At 44.2% G+C, this 12,678-nt stretch overlaps 1 protein-coding gene across 4 annotated transcripts in view; it reads left to right on the top strand.

Moving 5' to 3' along the window:
• BLTP3A (bridge-like lipid transfer protein family member 3A) overlaps positions 1–12,678 on the top strand; it is a 73,608-nt gene that overhangs the window by 49,872 nt on the left and 11,058 nt on the right. For all 4 annotated transcript variants that reach the window (XR_009693550.1, XM_061146488.1, XM_061146491.1 and 1 more), the window contains 5 exons: positions 1,854–1,995; positions 2,534–2,727; positions 2,932–4,388; positions 9,577–9,773; positions 12,521–12,675. Coding sequence is in view for 3 of the 4 variants with exons in the window: in XM_061146488.1 (XP_061002471.1) it covers positions 1,854–1,995; positions 2,534–2,727; positions 2,932–4,388; positions 9,577–9,773; positions 12,521–12,675 (2,145 nt within the window). In the remaining variant the exon portion in view is untranslated. The remainder of the gene's footprint in view (positions 1–1,853; positions 1,996–2,533; positions 2,728–2,931; positions 4,389–9,576; positions 9,774–12,520; positions 12,676–12,678) is intronic.

The following is a 12,678-nucleotide window of genomic DNA, read 5'->3' on the forward strand; positions in this document are numbered from 1 at the left end:
GGAGGCAGGTCAGGTGGTCTGGTATTCCCATCTCTTTAAGAATTTTCCACTGTTTGTTGTGATCCACGCAGTCAAAAGCTTTAGCATAGTCAATAAAATAGAAGTAGATGTTTTTCTGGAATTCTCTTGCTTTTTCTATGATCCAACAGATGTTAGCAATTTCATCTCTGGTTCCTCTGCATTATCTAAATCCAGCTTGAACATCTGGAAGTTCTCGGTTCACATACTGTTGAAGCCTAGCTTGTAAATTTTGAGTATTACTTTGCTAGCGTGTGAGATGAGTGCAATTGTGCAGTAGTTTGAGCATTCTTTGGCATTGCCTTTCTTTGGGATCGGAATGAAAACCAACATTTTCCAGTCCCGTGGCCACTGCTGAGTTATCCAAATTTGCTTGCATATTGAGTGCAGCACTTTCACAGTATCATCTTTTAGGATTTGAAATAGATCAGTTGGAATTCTATCACCTCCACTAGCTTTGTTCATCGTGATGCTTCCTAAGGCCCACTTGACTTTGCACTCCAGGATGTCTGACTCTAGGTGAGTGATCACACCATTGTGGTTATCTGGGTCACTGAGATCTTTTTTTGTATAGTTTTTCTGTGTATTATTGCCACCTCTTAATATCTTCTGCTTCTGTTAGGTCCATACCATTTCTGTCCTTTATTGAGCCCATCTTTGCATGAAATGTTCCCTTGGTATCTCTAATTACCTTGAAGAGATCTCTAGTCTTTCCCATTCTATTGTTTTCCTCTATTTCTTTGCATTGCGCACTGAGGAAAGCTTTTCTTATCTCTCCTTGCTATTCTTTGGAACTCTGCTTTCAGGTGGGTATATCTTTCCTTTTCTCCTTTGCCTTTCACTTCTCTTCTTTTCTCAGCTATTTGTAAGGCCTCCTCAGACAACTGTTTTGCCTTTCTGCATTTCTTCTTCTTGGGATCAGATCTAATCCCTTGACTATATTTGTCACTTCCTCTGTATAATTGTGAGGGATTTGATTTAAGTCATATCTGAATGGTCTAGTGGTTTTCCCTACTTTCTTCAATTTAAGTCTGAATTTGGCAATAAGGAGTTCATGATCTGAGCCACAGTCAGCTCCTGGTCTTGTTTCTGCTGACTGTATAGAGCTTCTCCATTTTTGCTGCAAAGAATATAGTCAATCTGATTTTGGTATTGACCATCTGGTGATGTCCATGTGTAGAGTCTTCTTTTGTGTTATTGGAAGAGGGTGTTTGCTATGACCAGTGTGTTCTCTTGGCAAAACTCTCTTAGCCTTTGCCCTGCTTCATTCTATACTCCAAGGTCAAACTTGCTTGCTACTCCAAGTATCTCTTGACTTCCTAATTTTGTATTCTAGCCCTCTATGATGAAAAGGGCATCTATTTTTGGTGTTAGTTCTAGAAGGTCTTGTAGGTCTTCATAGAACCATTTAACTTCAGCTTCTTCGGTATCAGTGGTTGGGGCATAGATTTGGATTACTGTGATATTGAATGGTTTGCCTTGGAAACGAACAGAGATCATTCTGTCGTTTTTGAGATTGCACTTAATTACTGCATTTCGGACTCTTGTTAGCTATGATGACTACTCCATTTCTTCTAAGGGATTCTTACCCACAGTAGATGTAATGGTCTGATATAATTCCTCTGAATACCCCACTACAAACCTTTCATGAAAAAGATGAACTCATAGGTCCTGTTTGTCAGGTGTGAGAATGCCTGGCATCCATGTGAAAATCACTCTCCTCCCTGTGACAGACACTGGAAGAATTATAGAGGCTTTATCCTACCTCAGAGGAAACTGAGGAAATTCTGTTTGGGGTGCGGTACAGATGCTAACAGCCACTTGTCTTTGCCTAGGTTTCAACAGCTGGACAGCCCAGTAAGAAGCCATCGACACTCCTGTCCTGCAGTCGGAAGCTTCACAACCTCCCTACTCAGGTCTCTGCCATTCATATTGAGTTCACAGAGTATTACTTCCCTGATAATCAGGAGCTGCCAGGTAAGCATCTGCCCTGGTCATTTCTTGCTGTCTAACTCACCCTGTTCACAATAGTCAGCCTTGGAGTCTCCGCTCCTAGTCTGTTGGTTAGGAGTTTTAGTTGTTTGAGTTAGTGTAGCACACTTTTGTTGAAAACTCTGCCCTGAAGATTCCTTGGCTCTCTCTTTTTAATTTATTTATTTTTGGCTGTGCTGGGTCTTTGGCTGCGCGTGGGCTTCCTCTAGTGGCGAGCAGAGGCTCGTCTCTGGCTGCAGCGCATGGACTTCTCGCTGTTGGCGTCTCTTATTGCGGAGCACAGGCTCTGGGTGCATGGCTCCACAGTTGTGGCACATGGGCTTAGTTGCCCTCTGGCACGTGGGATCTTCTGGACCGGGGGTCGAACCCATGTCCCGTACATTAGCAGGTGGACTCTTAGCCACCAGGCCACCAGCGAAGCCCGATACCTTTGCTCTCTTGGTAATAAAATGAATATTAGCTTGGTAAGTAAGAGTCAAGCTGCTACTTCACTCGTGTCGATTCTTTTTTCTCTGCTTTCCAGTTCCCTGTCCCAATCTTTACATTCAGTTAAATGGTCTGACATTTACTGTGGATCCTGTCAGCTTACTCTGGGGAAACCTCTTCTGCCTGGATTTGTACCGTAGCTTGGAGCAGTTCAAAGCTATCTACAAGCTGGAAGATTCCAGCCAGAAAGATGAACATCTGGACATCCGCCTGGATGCCTTCTGGTTGAAGGTAGGGTAGAGAGTGGGATTTCTGTTCCCTATTGGCAGCCACAGTTGCATTTCTACCATGACTGTAATTCAAGGTTCTGCACTGCCCATTGGATAGAAGGAAAGCAGTTTTACAACCCAAGTGGTCTGTCACGCATGTATTAATGGTGGGTTGCAGAGATGCTCAGCTGGCCATTCTGAACTGGGTCTCATTTTCTCTCTGAAGGTGAGCTTCCCGCTGGAGAAGAGAGAGCGGGCTGTGATGCATCGTCCCCAGTCCCTTGTCCTGTGTGCCTCAGGCATGACTGCCACCAATACCCGTCACGCTCCACACTGTAGCCGTCCAGACCTCCAGACTCTCTTCCGGGGTTTTGCTGCTACTGAGTTCTTTCATTCCAGTTATGTTCAGTTTCCCAAGGTACCAGGTGGCTTCAGCCTTCTGCACATGTTTTTTATAGATCACGCCTTCCAGATGGATTCCTGCCTCCCACAGTCTAGTGTCCTCCCCCCTCAGAGGCTTAAGGCTTCCCAGGACCTCTGGTCCATCCACTTTACCCAGATCTCCTTGGACTTTGAGGGAACAGAGAACTTCAAAGGCCGCACCCTGAACTTTGTGGCCGCCTTCCCCTTGTCCATTTGGGCCTGCCTACCCCTCCGCTGGCAACAAATGCAGGCACGAAAGCTCCGTATGGCCACAGAAGGGAGGCTGAAACCGTCCGCCAGCTTTGGCAGTCCTGTCCATTCTGAGGCCCTTGCCCCTGACACTGTGTCCCATCAGAGGTCAAAGACTGAGCATGATTTGAAAAGCCTGTCAGACCTTCCGGAAGTCATGGAGATCCTGAAAGAAGGCAGCGGCGGTGTGGACAGCAAAGGGCCTCTGATGGAGCTGGAGGACACGGCGGGCGTGCACATGCTTGTGCACTCCCCTGCGCATGTCCGCCTGCGGCTCGACCACTACCAGTACCTGGCTCTCCTTCGCCTGAAGGAGGTGCTGCAGGGTCTTCAGGAGCAGCTGACTAAGGATACAGAGGCCATGATGGGGGCTCCCCTGCAGAACCAGACGGCCTGCATTGGCATCCTCTTCCCCAGCGCGGAGGTGGCTCTGCTTATGCATCCTCCCCCTGGGGCTGATGAGGCTGACTCTGAGGGTTCAGATACCACCAGCCTCATAGATTCAGAGCTCTCTGCTTCAGAGGACCGGGAGCTGAAGTCTGACGCCTCCTCAGAACAAGGCCCAGCAAGCCCCAAGAAGGTTCTGGAAGACGGTGGCATTGAACATCTGGATGCATCCCAGGACAGGCCATTGCCTCTCCACAGCAATGGAGAAGTACAGGATGCAGGTTCTCTTGCCCAGCAGGAGGCAGGGAAGGGCCACGAGGCAGTTGATTCCTTACAGGCCAAGAGACTGAGCAGAGCCCAAGCATCTGACTCACCAGCTGAGTTGAAGCCCCCAGGGAGCAGGGATTCTGCTGTGAATGGTCAGGGCGAGCTCATCCCCTTGAAGAATATAGAGGGAGAATTATCGAGTGCTATTCACATGACCAAGGATGCCACCAAGGAGGCACTGCATGCCACCATGGACCTCACCAAGGAAGCTATGTCCCTGACCAAGGATGCCTTCAGTCTGGGCAGAGACCGAATGACCTCCACCATGCACAAGATGCTGTCTCTGCCGCCGGCCAAGTGAGTGGTTCTCTGCCTCCCTCAGTCGCCTCATCTTTTCCTTCGAGCTGTGGCCATGGGGCTCAGGCCTCCTGCCACGCACGCTTGTAGACTGGGAAGTGCTTGTAGTCCAGGAGTGTGTGTAAAATGAGCTATTTAATGTGGCAAAGGCTTTAGTTTTCAGAGTTGTCTGGAGAGCAGCAGAAGAACTTTCAGGTATTTAGAGGATAATAGTTATTTCAGTCAGAGATTTTATTTTCAGGACTACATCTAATCCTGTGATGGGGGAGAACCCAGAATTATAGTAAAATAACAGAATCCCATGAATTTTCGCATACCTCCATGTATCTTAGTCTGGTCTTGGGCAATTTTCAAGTCAACATTTATTGCTTCATAGCATCAAGTTATCTCTTTCACTGATTCCCTATTATTGATACAGATATACTGTATCAGAATAATAATGCCAGTATGATATTTTATTCTTTTCTGTGGGCCCTCATGTAATGTTTTGTTTGACGTAATCCCACAATAGCCTGAGGAGTTCACTGCAGTTGTTTGTAGCCCAATTCATAGCTGAGGAAATGGAGGCTTCAGAGACCAGAGCCCATGGATCCTGTCTTTTATACATCGAAAAGCGGGAGTTTTGGATTTGCTCTTTCTGGTACACCTATCAAGGTCTGCCAGGGTAATAAAGAAGGGAGGATTTCATCCATTCATGTAACAAATATTTTCTGATCCCTTACTCTGCACGAGGCCCTGTGTTAGGCATTGGGGCTATAGTAGGGAGTAAGCAGAAAACAGAAATGTGCAATCAGAAGGGAGGGAAGGTATAGATTTCTTCCACGAGTGTCTGTGCTTTCAGAAAAGGTAATGGGAACTATGGGAAATCTTTGCTGAGAAGATCAATGGATTTAGAGCTTTTGTTTAAGAGGATTTTCTTAAATCGGTCTCAAAGCAAAGCCTGCAAGTGGGCTACTATCTGCTTGGCCAAGGTAGCCTAGGAGGAAAGAAAAGGAAAGCTTAAACGATAAGTTATAATACTAGGCAACATTTATTGACTGCTTTCTATGTGTCAGAAACTGTCCTAAATATTACAATATTAACCCAATGAATTATTATAAGAACCCTATAAGGAAGGAACTAATATCACTCCCCATTTTACAGATGAGGAAACTGAGGCTCAGAGAGGTAAGAAACTTGCTCGAGGTCATACCGCTTGTGAGTGTTAGGGTGAGGATTGAGAGCCTGAACTCCCAGTCACCAAATGTGCTGCCTTTTCCAAATGGAGATGAGTGAGGGTTGGGAACAGAGGAGAGGTGAAAGGAGAAAAGAAAGGTGTGTATAACACAAACTCGTTCAAACACCAGCACTGCTTCCCCCCACCCAGGCGGGTGGCCTTTTCTCAGGCCCCTTTCTCCAGGGCCCCCTGCGCAGTCAGCCCTGCCAGTCCGTCCATCCAGAGCATTTGTAACTGCGCAGTCACTCACACGTCTCTGAAATAGTCATCTTTTTCCTTGGCTGCTCTCTTCCTTTTATCCTGTAAATGTAACTGTTCCACAGCACTAGGCTATCCATATTCTGATCACTTTTATCATCATTTTATTTTTTAAATTATAAAAATGGGGTCTTCCTTGGCAGTCCAGTGATTAAGACTCCATGTTTCCACCATAAAGAGCCTGGGTTCAGTCTGTGGCTGGGGAACTAAGATCCTGCATGCCACGTGGCAAGGCACCCATCCCACTGACTGAAAAATTATCAAAATAATTTGTGTTCATTTTGTCGACAATGTAGAAATAATAAAGAAGAAAACATAAAAGTCACTGTAATGACACTATCCCGTGCATGCGTGGCATGCTCAGTTGCTGCAGCCATGTCCGACTCTTTGCGACCCACTGGATTGCAACCCGCCAGGCTCCTCTGTCCATGGAATTCTCCAGGCAAGAATACTGGAATGGGTTAACATGCCCTCCTTCAGGGGATCTTCCCAACCCAGGGATCGATCCCATGTCTCTTATGTCTTCTGCATTGGCAGGCAGGTTCTTTACCATTGGCACCACCTGGAAAGCCCGACACTATCCAGAGATAGCCCTTATTGACTTTTGGATCTTCCAGATTTTATACATATATTTGTGTATCCATGTGAATGCTTGTACGTGTTTACACGTATGAAGTACACACATTTTTTAAATAGGATTATGTTATTTCTATAGAATATAGAAAATTTCCAGTTTTATTCACTGTGTTTAATTATGAATAGATTCCCATTCATGAAGTATTTGAATATGTAATTTTTAATTGCTCTATTTTTGTTGTTGTTCACTTGCTCACTTGTGTCCGACTCTTTGTGACCCCATGGACTGTAGCACGCCAGGCTTCCCTGTCCTTCACCAACTCCTGGAGCTTGTCAAACTCATGTCCATCGAGTCGGTGATGCTATCCAATCATCTCATCCTCTGTCGTCCCCTTCTCCTCCTGCCTTCACCCTTTCCCAGCATCGGGGTCTTTTCCAGTGAGTCAGTTCTCATCAGGTGACCAGAGTATTGGAGCTTCAGCTTCATTAGTCCTTCCCATGAATATTCAGGACTGATCTCCTTTAGGATGGACTGGTTTGATCTCCTTGCAGTCCAAGGGACTCTCAAGAGTCTTCTCCAACACCACAGTTCAAAAGCGTCAATTCTTTGGCGAATTGCTCTATTATATTCTTGCAAATAGATGTATCATAATTTATTCATCCAATTCACAATCTAGACTGGGGGGGGGTCATTTAGTCTGGTTCTACTTTTTTCTCAGGTGAAACCAATGCTGTGTTAAATGTTCTTATTTTTGTGAACATGACTCTTTATTCATATCTAAATCTTTAGAATAAAACCTAGGAAGTGGAATTATTGGGTCACACACTACAAACATTTTAAGGTTCTTGATGAATTTGCCAAACTTTCAGATTTAGATCATTCTGCATTTTTGAATACATTTTGTTAACTCTTGAACAATATGGGAGTTAGGGGCACTGAATCTCTGTGCAGTTGAAAATCTGCATGTAACTTATAGTTGGCCTTACCTATAAAATGATGCCGGCATATCTGTGGTTTCAACACTTCCATGGATTCAACTAACTGTAGATCATGTAGTACTATGTGTGCATGTTCAGTCGCTAAATCATGCCCAACTCTTTGCGACCCCATGGACTATAGCCCGCCAGGCTCCTTTGTCCATGGGATTTCCCAGGCAAGTATACTGGAGTGGGTTGCGATTTCCTTCTCCAGGGGATCTTCCTGACTCAGGGATTGAACCTGCGTCTCCTGCATTGCAGGTGGATTCTTTACCACTGAGCCACCTGGGAAGCCCTGTAGTACTATATTATGTACTATTGAGAAAAGAATACATATAAGTGGACCTGTGCAGTTCAAACCTGTGTTGTTCAAGGGTCAGCTGTACTTTTTCTCTTGGTTATTTTGTCCATTGCCTCACTTCTGCAGGAATCCTTGTTTTCAGTCCTGACTTCCTTCCCTCTCCTGCTGTTCCTTTAAAACTATCTACTGTACATAGTTCCACATGGATCTCCAGGGGTGCCTTAAACCTCACATGTGTAAAACTAAATTCCTTATCCCAGACCAGCTCTTTTTTTCTTTCCTCATTCTCCTGCTCATTCAGGCTCTGCCTCTTCCAGGCATTTGTCAGGTTCTGACCATACTTTTAAACTTAGGCATACTTTACCATCATCTGGAGGCTTGTTAAAACACAGAGTGCTGAGCTCTACCCCTACACCAAGGCTGAGATGAAGCCTGAGAAGTTACTTTTTAATGAATTCCCCTTTAGAGGAATTCCCCTAATGCTCCTACGAGGGTGACACTGTATAGGGCTCTAGGGAGTCTCACATCAGTTTTTCCTGTCTGCTCCCACAGGTGGAGTATTTTAGTAAACTACTAGTTGATTTCCTTGTTGGATGTCTTTCTGTCTCTAGCTTATTTGAAAAAGGCAGGTCAAAAAAAAAAAAAAGGGCAGGTCAAACTTCCTAAAACACAGGTATAATCCTATTATTTCCCTATTCTAAACCTTTCTGGCTTTTTCTTTATTCTGAGTTGAGTTTGACCTTCTTAGTGTGGCATTATCAATTATTTTGATATATCCATATGGCACATTATTTTTATTTTTTAAATAGACTGTTTTCTAGAGCAGTTTTGGCGTCATAGCAATATTGAGTGGTCAGTACCGAGATTTCTCATCTGCCTCCAACACGTCACAGTTTTCAGAGCACTTTCGTGCATTGTCTTTTATCCAGGGTTTCCTATGATCTGGCTGCAACTCATGTGGTTAAGTGAAAAAAGCACTTAGCAAGAAGTTAGGAGACTTGGGTTCTTCTTAATTCTTTTAGCTGAAACTGAGTCAGTTTCTTCACCTATAACACAGGAGCGTGTACTCAAAAGGTCTTTACAAGTTTCTTTAAAGAAACCTTTTAACTTTATCTTCTGTTGCTCTCCCCCAGCAAAGCCTGTGTTCCAGCTGGGCTGAGCTGCTTGCTGGTCTCCAAGGTACATTTTGTTTTCTGGTGCCACAGGTTTGTTCAGGCTGTTTCTTCCCCACGGACCGGCCTCCGTGCTGTCTGCTTCACAGTCCTTCAGCGACCACCTCACATATCATGTCTCCTCAGAGCCATTCTCGATGCCCTTCTCTTTATCCTTTCCCTTTTTTGGTGTTGTCTAGCCTTTGGCTTGTACCCCTGTCCCTCTTACAGTATGTGACTTACTACCATTTAATGTTGCTTGTGTTTAGTCCCCTCTCCTGATGGAATACACTTTCTTTGAGGACAGGGGGTGTCTTATTCATCACTGCCCACCACTGCCCTGCGTCTTGTATGGTGCTTTGTATGCAGAAGTTATTCAGTAAATGCTTGAGGAATGACTTTGGGTACAACTCATAAACACCAAGGCTGTAGGTAGTAGGTCTCTGCTATACATAGGATAATCCTGAATAACCTTGACATTTGACAGTGGAGAACTGCCTATGCAGTTTGAAATGCTGAAATAGGAGGGTTCAGAAAGGCCCAGCAGTTGAAAAATGGTGTGACCCCCCTTCTACAGAAGGTAATAGTTGACATCAAAGTTTATGCTTACAATAACTGTCTGGGCTGAAAAGGATGGGTATTGCAAGGGAATGAAACAACGTGCCTCCTAAGCCACATTCGTGGTTTCTGTTTTTGTTTTTCATACAGAGAGCCTGTGGCCAAGGTAGATGAAGGGGTGGCAGCCCCTGTAAGTGGAGGTGCTGCCCGACTCCGATTTTTCTCCATGAAGAGGACAGTATCCCAGCAGTCATTTGATGGCATCTCATTGGATAACAGCGGCCCTGAAGACCGGATTTCGGTGGACAGTGACGGCAGTGAGAGCTTTGTGATGCTCTTGGAGTCTGGTAGGTGGAAGCAGAGCCAGGCAGAGTTGCAGAGCCTCAAGAGGGTTCTTCTGATGCCTGTAGTGAGACCGGCAGGATGCAGAATGAGCTGAGCTTTGATAAAGCAGATATTTTCTTAATCAAAACCAAAGAAGAGTGAAATTTTAGTGGATTTGTAACTCTGAATTTATCCTCACGTTTTCTAGGTTATGGATAGGTACTTGACCCTTATCACAGAACAACACTCAAGAGAGCACTAGTCTTACAGCCATGGAGTGATGGCAGTAGGGTTAATTATGTGGCCCTATCAACGGTGTGTGTGTGTGTTTGTGTGTATGTGTGTGGTGTTGCCTATCTTTTGCTTAACTATGTATTTCATTGTTGGAAAATAACTAGAAGCTTTTTGTCTATAGTAAAATGAGTAACTTTCAGGAGTTAGATTAAACCCCACTAGGAGTTAGACTAATTCTTTCAGCTTATCGAAATGAAAACTTTTAAAATCGTCCCTTGTGTGCATGCTAAGTTGCTTCAGTTGTGTCCGACTCTTTGCAACCCTATGGACTGTAGCCTGCCAGGCTCTCTGTCCATGGGATTCTCTAGGTAAGAATACTGGAGTGGGTTGCCATGCCCTCCTCCAGGGGATCTTCCCTACTCAAGGATCGAACTTGCGTCTCTTGTGGCTCCTGCATTGCAGGTGGATTCTTTACCACTGAGCAACCAGGGAAGCCTAAAATTGTCACTTAAGAGTATCTAAATGAAAATAAAATAAAAAGAGAATATTAGTCCAGTCCAATCACTCAGTCGTGTCCAACTCTTTGCGACCCCATGAACTGTGGCACGCTAGGCCTGCCTGTCCATCAACAACTCCCGGACCTTGCTTAAACTCATGTCCATTACATCATGATGCCATCCAGCCATCTCATCCTCTGTCATCCCCTTCTCCTACCACCTTCAATCTTTCCCAGCATCAGGGTCTTTTCAAATGAGTCAGTTTTTCGCATCAGATGACCAAGTTTTGGAGTTTCAGCTTCAGCATCAGTCCTTCCAATGAACATTCAGGACTGATTTCCTTTAGGATGGACTGGTTGGATCTCCTTGGAGACCAAGGACTCTCAAGAGTCTTCTCCAACACCACAGTTAAAAAGCATCAATTCTTTGGCACTCAACTTTCTTTAAAGTCCAACTCTCACATCCATACATGACCACTGGAAAAACCATAGCTTTGACTAGATGGAACTTTGTTGGTAGAGTAGTGTTTCTGCTTTTTAATAAGCTGTCTACATAGCTTTTCTTTCAAGGAGCAAGTGTCTTTTAATTTCATGGCCATGAAGTTATGCCTCAGTTCAGTTCAGTCACTCAGTCGTGTCCGACTCTTTGCGATCCCATGAACCGTAGCATGCCAGGCCTCCCTGTCCACTACCAACTCCTGGAGTCCACCCAAACTCATGTCCATCGAGACAATGATGCCATCCAACCATCTCATCCTCTGTCGTCCCCTTCTCCTCCTGCCCTCAATCTTTCACAGCATTAGGGTCTTTTCCAATGAGTCAGCTGTTCGCCTCAGCTGGCCAAAGTATTGGAGTTTCAGCTTCAGCATCAGTCCTTCCAATGAACACCCAGGACTGATCTCCTTTAGGATGGACTGGTTGGATATCCTTGCAGTCCAAGGGACTCTCAAGAGCCTTCTCCAACACCACAGTTCAAAAGCATCAATTCTTTGGCGTTCGGCTTTCTTTATAACTCTCACATCCATACATGACTACTGGGAAAACCATAGCTTTGACTAGATGGACCTTTGTTGGCAGAGTATTGTCTCTGCTTTTTAATATGCTGTCTAGGTTGGTCATAACTTTTCTTCCAAGGAGCAAGCATCTTTTAATTTCACAGCTGCAGTCACCATCTGCAGTGATTTTTGAGCCCAAAAAAGTAAAGTCTGCCACAGTTTCCACTGTTTCCTCATCTATTTGCCATGAAGTGATGGAACCAGATGTCATGGCAATTCTTACTTCATTTATTCTTCTGCCGTCTTCCCTTCTTCCCATATTACTTTGAAGCAAATCCCAACCATATCATTTTATCCATAAATATATAAATATTTTCATTACACATCTCTAGAAAATACAGATTTTTAACCAAATTAAAAGTTTTTAAAATTATGGTAAAATGTACATGACATAAAATTTACCATCGTAACTATTTTTAACTATAATTTAGTGGCATTAAGTACCTTCAGATTATTGTACAACCATCACCCACTGTCTATCTCTAGAACCTTTGTATCTTGCAAAACTGAAAGTCTGTATCCATTAAACAATAACTCCTCATTCCCTTTTCCACGAGACTCTAGCAACCACCATTCTACTTTCTGTCTGTATGAATTTGACCACTTTAGGTACATGACTGGCTTATTTCATTTAACATGATGTCCCTGTGGTTCATTTATGTTGTATGTAGCATGTGTCAGAATTTCCTTCCTTTTTAAGGCTAGTATTTATTTTTCATTTGTACCACATTTTGTTTAACTGTTCTTTAGTCCATAGACACTTGGGTTGCTTCCATTTACAGACTTTTTCCAACATGACCAAATACCATTGTCACACTTAAAAAAATTAACAATAATTCCCTAAATTCAGTAACTATCCAGTTAGTCTTGAAATTTCCAGTTTTCTCATGAATGTCACAAATTTTTCATTTTTACAGTTGTCATTAGAGATTGGATTTGAGTAGAATTTTTTGACTCTCCAACTCTTGTTATCTTTCTTTTGCAGAGTCTGGTCCAGAATCTCTTCCACCGGGATCTCTTCCCAATGTTGTGGACAGTGCTGGTGCTCAAGGGAGCCCTGTTGTGGACAGTTACGGCCAGGGGTCACCGGAGGCCACCAGTTCGGTCTCACCCAGTGGGGAAGCCCTCAGTCTTCACCTGGTC

The sequence above is a fragment of the Dama dama genome, chromosome 7 (assembly GCF_033118175.1).
Source record: "Dama dama isolate Ldn47 chromosome 7, ASM3311817v1, whole genome shotgun sequence".
NCBI lineage: Eukaryota > Metazoa > Chordata > Mammalia > Artiodactyla > Cervidae > Dama > Dama dama.